General features: G+C 43.4%; 1 protein-coding gene across 1 annotated transcript; it reads left to right on the forward strand.

Annotated features, from left to right (window-relative positions):
* Positions 1-1,926: 1,926 nt before the first annotated feature.
* LOC149278414 (prostaglandin E2 receptor EP3 subtype-like) lies at positions 1,927-7,835 on the forward strand. Its single transcript, XM_089502024.1, has 2 exons — positions 1,927-2,730; positions 7,560-7,835. Exons 1-2 carry the CDS (start codon positions 1,927-1,929, stop codon positions 7,833-7,835), a joined length of 1,080 nt encoding a protein of 359 aa, XP_089358150.1.
* The last annotated feature ends 2,087 nt before the right edge of the window (positions 7,836-9,922 follow it).

Genomic DNA, 9,922 nt, shown 5'->3' on the forward strand with positions numbered 1-9,922 from the left:
TGCCGGCTCTCACTTGGCACGCGGGCGCGTTGTCTGACCGTAACCGCTATTTACACAAATCTCTTCCAGGACCCGCCGCCTATTTTTACCTCTCATTTCATATTTACCCTCGATTTTCTTCCGTATCAATCGGACGAACCGAATGTTTAAAGTTTAATTGTTTGTTACAAAATATTATTAACCTGTTGCCTTTTTTTCCCCTTTGATTAAATAGAGAGGTGATGCGTGCCCATCCCCCGCCCCCGCCGTATACTCATTCACTGCAGTAATTATAAAAAACAGCAGGTGCTCCGATTACACGGAAAACCTTTATTTCTCTACTAAATTTATTTTATTTTTAGTTCTTAAAGTGCACCCGCCATTAAAAATGCCAGAGAACTTTTACCCATACATTGTGCCGGCTAAAGCCTTTACGCGTTCATGCGCAGCCATTAGCAAGCGGCCAAAGCAGGGTGGGAGGTGCAGGCTTTTAATCTATACATCTGCCAGCGCTTAGGGCCAGACTGGTGATGACGAGGCCGTCCCGGCACTTTAAGGACCCGATATGCCACCGGAGCGTCTGGCGCGGTCAGCCTTCCTCATATTTTTGTGTTATAGGGTTTTTAGGATAGTTTGCAGGATTTCTGCTTTGGGTCTGTAAATTGTTATGACCGGTGCAGGACTCATTTGAGCGGAACGGAGCTTTTTTTGTTTCCACATCGCGGGATGGCTAAAAATGCACCAATCAGGATATATTATACCCGTCGAGCTTTAATAAATGGAATAATAACTGCGGCTGATTACATTGATTTTAAAGGTTTTACGGTGTCCGATCAGCGTGCGGTAATTGCGCGGAGTCACCGCTAGATGTCGCTGCAGCTCCGCGGCAAACAGCCCGACTTTATCCCAAGGTTTGTGACCGCAACAGGTGGAGCTTCATCTGCCCCCCAGGGGGCCGGCCGGGGTACTAAGCGCTGATTGTGAGCTCTTGGGACACATGGGGCTGGTTTTACTAAATTGGATTTTAAAGGTAACAGGAGTTTAAATTTACAACCGACAGAGAAACCGGGGAGGGAATAAACTGCCCCCCACTGCCTGTCACTGCTTCCAATTGCCCCAATTACCTGTAAATGCACCCACTATCCCTTCTCTCTCTTTGCCTCGCGCCCCTCACTCTCTAACCTGCGCCCACCCTCTCTCTGCACTGCCTCTCCACCTCTTTACTCCGTGCCACCTGTACCTCTTTTGCCCCTCACTCACTATCTTTGCCCCAACACTCTGTCCTAGTGCCCTTTGCCCTCTTTCTCTTTACCCCGTGCCCCCGCTCCCTCTTTTGCCCCCTCTCACACTTTCTTTGCGCCTTGCACCCTGTCTTAGTGTTGTGTCCCCTCTCCACTGCCCTGTGCCTCCTCTTTACTCCGTATCCCCGCTCCCTCTTTTGCCCTCTTGCTGTCTTTGCCCCTTGCACTCTTTCCTAGTGCCCTCTTTCTTTTTGCCCCATGCCCCCTGTGCCTCCCCCTTTGAATCTCTTTGCCTCACTCTAGGATCCGTGCCCCCTCCATCTCTTTACTCCGTGCCACCCGTTCCTCTTTTGCCCTCTCTCACTATCTTTGTCCCTAACACTCTGTCCTAGTGCCCTTTTTTTCTTTACTCCGTATCCCCCCCTCTGTCTTTTGTCCCTTGCATTCTTCCCTAGTGCCATCTTTCTTTTTGCCCCATGACCCCTGTCTCTCCCCCTTTCACTCTCTTTGCCCCTTTCTCCCCCCTCCCTCTCTGCCCCGTACCCCCTCCCGTGCGGGGTGTCAGTGACGTGCGGGTGGAGCCGCCTCTCCTCTCCCGGTATAAAGCGGCTCGTCCAGCAGGTGTCCTGCCCCATCCCGAGCCGGTAGAGGCAGGAGTGCGGGGCTCTCGGCGCATCATGAGGGCAGGAGGATGTGGGACCCGAACATGTCCAACGTGCTCAGGGAGGGGACCCGGGGCAACAACAACAGCAGCAGCAGCCGGGGGCAGGAGGAGAGCGGCTCGGTGTCCGTGGCTTTCCCCCTGGCCATGATGCTGGCGGGGCTGCTGGGCAATGCGCTGGCCGCGGGGCTCATCTGCCGGACGTACCGGAGAAAGTCCAGTAAACGGAAACACTCCTTCCTACTGGGCATCGGAGCCCTGGCCGCGACCGACTTCACGGGGCAGCTCCTCACCAGCCCCATCGTGATCTCCGTGTACGTGTCGGGCAGGCGCTGGTCCCGCGTGGACCCCTCGGGGCACCTATGCGCCTTCTTCGGGGTGAGCATGAGCACGTTCGGCCTGTGCCCCCTGCTGATCGCCGTGGCCGTGGCCGTGGAGCGGACCCTGGCGGTGCGGAGCCCCCACTGGTACTCCAGCCACATGGGCACCCGAGCCACCTGCACGGTGCTGCTGAGTATCTGGGCCGGGGGGCTCTGCTTCTCCCTGCTGCCCCTGCTGGGGCTGGGGCAATACACCCTGCAGTGGCCGGGCACCTGGTGCTTCATCAGCACAGAGCCCACCTCCGCCGGGAACCTGATCTTCGCCTCCACCTTCGCCTGCCTGGGGCTGCTGTCCCTTCTGGTCACCTTCAGCTGCAACGTGGCCACTATTACCGCCCTGGTGAGCCGGGGCAGGAGCCGGAGATCGACCTCCCAGGGCAGCAAGCAGTGGGAGAGAATCACCATGGAGACCGTCATCCAGCTCATGGGCATCATGTGCGTGCTCTTCACCTGCTGGTCACCTCTGCTGGTAGGTGGATTTCACTCTTTCCACGTCTCTTGGGGTTTAAAGGGGCAAATGCCATCTCCCATCGGGGGGCAAAAGGGCTCCGATCTGCCTATAGGAGGGTGCGGGGCAAAGAGTGCAGTATGTCTCAGCTGCTGCAGAGCCTCTTCACTCAAGTTACTTTGCACCAAGAGGCGTTTGGTGTCACTGTGACTCCCAAGATGTTCTGCAGCAGGTGGGGTTTTTTTGTTCTTTAATTTTTTTTTTATTCCTCCAAATTGTCTAAAAAAACTTTAAATGCCATTTTTTCCCATTCTTGGTTTTAGTTTTATGCACACAAATGGTTAAAACTCTCGTAAACATTTCTTTAGTAAACAAACCTCTTTTACATTAAAAACATATAAGGTATTTAAAGATTTTTTTTAAAAATGTATACCCCGGCAGGGTTGGCTGCCAAATTCTCCATCACAAAAGTTCGGTGTTAAGCAAATAAACGTTTTGTCACCCAAAAGGAGTGCCTCCTTAACCCTTTGTGTACCATACACTCCATGTAAATTTGCCCCCCTCTGTGGCACACAGATGGTTAATGTAACTAATATTTGCACTTTTTTGTATTATCTTTAACTGGTAAAGTTGCAGAAATTGTGTTTTTGGTCCAAGATTTCCCATTCAGCTCCCTGGCCCCGTGGGGTGGGGGTAGGGGGGGGGCAGCAGCCAGACCCCCAATAAGTCAGTTTTGGCAAAGGAATACCCCCCCCCCCATACAAAGAACAATTTTGGGTTACATTTTATCATTCTATAAATTTTTATAAGACTAAACCATTGAATGAAGTCTGCATAGAATGTCATCCCTGATACCCCTGTGAGATGGACTGCCCCGGTGTATTAACCTTTTCATTCCCATGGGATTTAAACACACAATTTATACAGTATTCCATAAAAATGTGAGATTTATAAAACTCATCATAATGATAAAAAAATATACTGTATACAGATTCCATGAAACAGGGTCAGAGCTGAGATGGAATGGAAGGAAGTTTTACTTTATTGAGAGGGTGGTAGATATGTGGAACAGCTTCCCGGCAGAAGTGGTAGAGGGTAATACAGTGAGGGGATTAAACATGCATGGGATAGACATATGGCTCCTGAATCTAAGACGAGACCAACGACTGATTAACGTTTGAGTCTTTACAGCAGGAGAAACGGTGACTAGACAGGGGCCGGATGGGGGCCGATCTGCCGGCAGGTTGTATGATTCTGATGTCTCCGCAGGATGGGGGCGAGAAAAGTTAAAATACCTGCAATAACCCATTGAGTGCCTGATACAAATCCAGGTGTTGCGCACCCTTCTGGCAGTCAGGGGGTTAAATCACAACAGCCTTCCTGTTCCCCCCTGTTGGAGTTATTAGCGCTCTGATTAATGGCCGCTCATCGGCAGAGGCCCCCTCCAGCTGGTGGATCAATATCTGGAAATTATCAACTTGTCCGACAATGAACTGAACTTGATCCAGCTCCCGGGGCGGCTCAGACCCTCCAGAGATCGGCACTAAACCCCCCTGTATAATGTATAGATAAATCACTGAGCCGGCCCCTGTATAATGTATAGATAAATCAGTGACCGGCCCCTGTATAATGTATAGATAAATCACTGAGCCGGCCCCCTGTATAATGTATAGATAAATCAGTGACCGGCCCCTGTATAATGTATAGATAAATCAGTGACCGGCCCCTGTATAATGTATAGATAAATCACTGAGCCGGCCCCCTGTATAATGTATAGATAAATCAGTGACCGGCCCCTGTATAATGTATAGATAAATCACTGAGCCGGCCCCTGTATAATGTATAGATAAATCAGTGACCGGCCCCCTGTATAATGTATAGATAAATCAGCGACCAGCCCCTGTATAATGTATAGATAAATCAGTGACCGGCCTCTGTATAATGTATAGATAAATCAGAGTGTCAGTCCGCCCCGGCTACTTATAGGGACAGGTAGTTGCTGTCGAGTGTCAGGACTGGTTATCTGGTTCTAGAAAAGTCAGAACAGAGATTCATTTACAGAAGTCGACATTCATCCGCTTCCCGACAGAGGAGGCTTCGGGTTGTTTATGGGCTGATTACAGTCCCGCCTCGCAGGTCACCGGGCTTTAATGGTTGCGTTTTTTTGTTTTTCTGTCTAGACGGGGATATTTTTTATTTCATTTTGCTGTCTTCTGTTGATTGATCGCAAACTGATTCATTTATATCTGGAGTTCTGTTTTATTTATACTTGTGTTTTACTAACAAACATAGAAGTGCAGATCGGCCCCATCCGGCCCCCGTCTAGTCGCCCGTTTCTCCTGCTGTAACGACTCAAACCTTAATCAGTCGTTGGTCTCGTCTTAGATTCAGGAGCCGTATGTCTTTCCCATGCATGTTAAATCCCCTCACTGTATTACCCTCTAGCACCTCTGCCGGGAGGCTGTTCCACTTATCTACCACCCTGTCAGTAAAGTAAAACTTCCTTCCATTCCATCTCAGCCTCTGACCCTCTAGTGTTAGATTCCGGTCTCTTGTAACTTTTCTCCTGGTTGGAAATAAACGTCCCCTCTGTAAACCCCTTTATGTCTCTCCCATTCTCTCTCTCTCTCTCTCTATCTCTCTCTCTCTCTCTCTCTCTCTCTCCCATCCTCTCTGCCTCCCCCTTTTTATCCTATAAACCTTTCCCCGTTTTCATCGCCTCCTCCTCCAGAATGTCGATACCCCTCTGGAGATGGGGTGTCCAGCACTGTCCACACTACTACCCTAGGTGAGCTCTGACCAGAGATCTGTAATGTAGAAGAACCCCCTCCCTCTTTCTGTATTTGGATCGTCCAAGTGCGTTATCTTACATTTATAAACGTTAAACTGCAGCTGCTGCACTCTCTCTCTCTCTCCTTCTCATTCATATAAATCAGTAGCGGTTATTCCCCCAGGAGTTTACAATAGACATACCTGACCTTTGTCACCTGTTGTAAAGAAATATTTTTAATCTCATAATTGTAACAAAAGAAATAGCGCATTTGGCTTTGGGCGTCTTATCGGTCGTTTTCTCTTTATATTTTCCACCGGAATCTCCACTCCCTGCCGTCCAATCACTTTTTAAATGGCCAATAAGGTAAAAAAAAATGATTATAATAAAACAATTATTCTTAAGGGGATGAGGATCTCTGTGGTTTGGGGCCAGAAGGCTACAAAACGGTTACATAAAAAAAAAATGCCTTAACTTTAACTCTTTGGTAACCTGCCAGACTGGTGCCCCGTACAGTGTATGGGAAAAATGAGCTAAATATGTGTTTATAAGGGAAATGACATTTTTAAATTAAGAGAAAATAAAGATTTATGCACAAGGCTGTGTAATATCGATGATTTATTACATTATTTTTTATTCAAGCCTTAGTGGCGGCCAAGAAAGCAAATCCCCCCGGGGTGGGAGGGGAATTACATTTAAATTATACATTAGGAGTTGATTAGCGCAATAAAAATATATGGGATTGGCAGAGGGGCTGTAAACTTGTGGCCCAGGGGTAATAGAGTTTAATTGCCCTTCCTGCAACCTCTTCTGCCTACTGTTATTATTACAAAGAGAACAACCAGAGGCCTGGCTGCAAACTTTAAATGAGCCATTTATTATTACTTAATTATTTTATTAATTATTATTTATTTATTTGATATTTATTTCATTATAATTATTTTATTCATTATTTGTGATTATTTTATTATATTATATATATTATTATTTCATTTTATTCATTTTTATTTAATTATAATTATTTTATTCATTATTTATCTGTTATTTATTATTTGATTATAATTATTTTATTCATTTATTATTTAATTATTTTTATTATAATATATATTATATTAATACTATTTTATTTTATTCATGTTTATGTATCTAATTATAATTATTGTATTCATGATTATGATTTGTTTATTATTATATTTCTTATATTTCTTTAATTTTTATTATTATATATTTATTTATATAGCGCCAACAATTCCCGCAGCCCCACTTTTAGTCCCTACATTCAAAGGGTCTGATGAAACTAGAACTGACAGGCTAAGACAAACCGATACATTAGATACATAGGGCTTGGCTGGCAGGCTTACAATCTAAAACCCTTGACATATCTTTCTTCATAGAGGTTTACTATTTATTATGTATCAGAAGAATGTTTCTCTGGTTACTTTGTATAGATGAGTCCTTCCAAGTATCAATTACTCTAAAAGGGATTCCTTTACATATTTATATGTGGCCCCCTGTAGAGCGAAGGTCTGGGGGTCTCAACGAAAGGGGAGGTTGACGCTCAGAAAGAGGGGGGCTCTATCATAGGGGGTATAAGCTCTATAGAGTCTTTTAAAGAGGAAACTATGGAAAGCATCAACAATTCTGGAATATGGGACATCCACTTACTCCTCCTTATTAACCCAGCTGGGGCTTTTCTCCCTGCTATATCACTGCTAAAATCCCTGCTTGAATACAGGTGACTTCATTCACAATACCCTTTACTGCCTGTTAGTTCGGATGGGATTGGTCCAGGAGAAGATGTTTTTTTGTTTGTTTGTTTTTTTAAGATTCAGTTGATGCCTTTATTGATGCAAAGTCCTGTAAGCTTTAAGATCCTCAGAGGTCTCTTCTTCAGATGGAATGTTGCCACCATTAATGAGTGACTGGAGTGGAATCCGTGTGATGGACTAAGAAAAGGTTAAATGTGTAGTGCATTCTCCTCTGGAATCAAAAGGGTTAACGCAGAGCGCCGCGCGTGAAATAAGGTTAGGGACGTATCATTTTTGGGCTAAAAAACCGAGCTTTTTCTGTCTCCCGACAGGTGATAATGCTGAAAATGATCGCCAATCACACGTCGGTGGAGCGCTGCGGAATTCCGGCGCAGGGATTTGAGGCGCAGAAAGATTGCAATTTCTTCCTGACCGCCATCCGCCTCGCCTCCCTCAACCAGATACTCGACCCCTGGGTGTACCTCTTACTCCGAAAGATCCTCCTGCGGAAGTTCTGCCAGGTCGCCAACGCCGTCTCCAGCTGCTCGAACGACGCGCTCAAGGAGCCTCCGATGATCTTAACGGCCGACGTGAAGCCCGACGGCTGACATCCCTTCTTCAAAACGGAACTGAAGCTTTAAAAAATACTCCGCTTCATCAACGAGCTCACAAAACTAATAAAATACATTAAAATAACAAACAAAGTTCATTTCAACCTAAATTTAAGACCCCGATGGATACAGAAGGCGGAATAACCCAAGTAAAGCTGCTGTCCCACTTATATAAGATATTTATTGCTCTCTCTCTGGTATGTTAAGCAAAGAAACCTTCACAGATGTTTCATTCTGTCCTCTGAAGGGTTAATCACCTAAAAAAAATACAGAAATGTTTTCATGTTCTATGGCAACAGCCTATCAGTGCCTGTTTAATATATAGAGGGGTTAACAAAGTACAGGAGAGAAGATTATTTCAAAGGAGGAGAAAAGTTACAACAAGAGACCAAAATCTATGATCAGAGGCGGAGATGGAAGATTTATTTTACTGAGAGGGTGGTAGATAAGTGGAACAGCCTCCTAGCAGAAGTGGTAGAGGGTAGTACAGTGAGGGATATTAAACATGCATGGGATAGACATACGGCTCCTGAATCTAAGACGAGAGCAACGACTGATTAAGGTTTGAGTCTTTACAACAGGCGACTAGACGGGGCTGATCTGCAGCTAAATTGGGGTCTTAAGGGTTAATGCCCCCCTATGCATTCTGTATTAATTGGTCGTGACATAAAAGGATTAAAAACTTTAAAAAATGTAAATAAAACGCTGATTATTTTCAGAAGCCGTTAAGAGAAATAATAGTTTTGTGAGCCGTACCCAAAAAAGCAAAATCGTACGGAGGTGAAACATCCACTTTAACCATTTAAGGGCCTGGAGGAGGCAGAGAATAGACTGCAAACGCTTCTCCAAATTAACTCTTTTGCTGCTTGCATGCTGAGGACAGGAGATTAAATGTGAAAAGCCTCGGGAGGCTTCTATTACCTTTCATGGACGTACTGTATTACTTGCTGCTAAACAGATACAATGTGCCAAATGTTTAAACTGTACATGTGTATATATAGATTAACTGTATATTATATACATACTATATATAAACTGTATATTATATACATACTATATACAGATAGTCCCTGTATATTATAAGAATACTATATATAGATTCCCTGTATATTATATACATCCTATATATATATAGAGTCCCTGTATATTATATACATACTATATATAGATTCACTGTATATTATATACATACAATATATAGATTGACTATATTATATGCATACTATATATAGATTCCCTGTATATTATATACATCCTATATATATAGAGAGTCCCTGTATATTATATACATACTATATATAGTATGTATATAGTATGTATACATACATACTATATATAGATTCACTGTATATTATATACATACAATATATAGATTGACTATATTATATGCATACTATATATAGATTCCCTGTATATTATGTACATACTATATAGATAGTATATATAGATTCCCTGTATATTATATGCATACTATGTAGATAGTCCCTGTATATTATATACATAGTATATATAGATTCCCTGTATATTATACACATACTATATATATATAGTGCCACTGTATATTATATACATACTCTATATAGCATATAATATACTGTATAGTAAGTGTATAAATTACAGAGCTTATTGCGTGCTTTTCAGGTTTTTCCGGGATAATTAGTGAGCGAAAAGAGATAAAAGCCGATTGTCAGAAAGAAATTATTTTTAAGACTAATTTAAAAGTAAAACAGTTTCTGTAGATTTCTCTTAATTGTGTCACTTATACCCTGCAGCCAAACCCAGAGTAATGACATTATTATTAATTATTATTATGTTAATATCATTTATTCATCACTTTTCCTTCTGCTTTTTATATTTCGAAGCCCGATGTTTCAATCTTCATTTTGTTACTGGAGTTTCAGGATTTTTGCAGATAATAAAAAAAAAAAATCAAATTTTAAAAATTATAATAACAAGTAAGCAATTTAACTCCCGAGACAAAAATCCAGACTGCAATCACTGACCAAAGCCCGACGTGCGCCGTTTCTGCTTCAAAACCTCCTAAAAATATCAAAGGAAAATATGTAATTGAGCTTAGCATAGAT

The sequence above is a fragment of the Sceloporus occidentalis genome, unplaced genomic scaffold, assembly GCF_023333645.1.
Source record: "Sceloporus occidentalis isolate IW3139 unplaced genomic scaffold, rSceOcc1.0.p SCAF_190, whole genome shotgun sequence".
NCBI classification, from domain to species: domain Eukaryota; kingdom Metazoa; phylum Chordata; class Lepidosauria; order Squamata; family Phrynosomatidae; genus Sceloporus; species Sceloporus occidentalis.

Coding starts and splice junctions, on each gene's coding strand:
- LOC149278414 (XM_089502024.1), top strand. CDS start 1,927: ATGTCCAACGTGCTCAGGGAGGGGACCCGGGGCAACAACAACAGCAGC. Junction 2,731..7,559: donor CCTGCTGGTCACCTCTGCTG/GTAGGTGGATTT, acceptor GTCTCCCGACAG/GTGATAATGCTGAAAATGAT.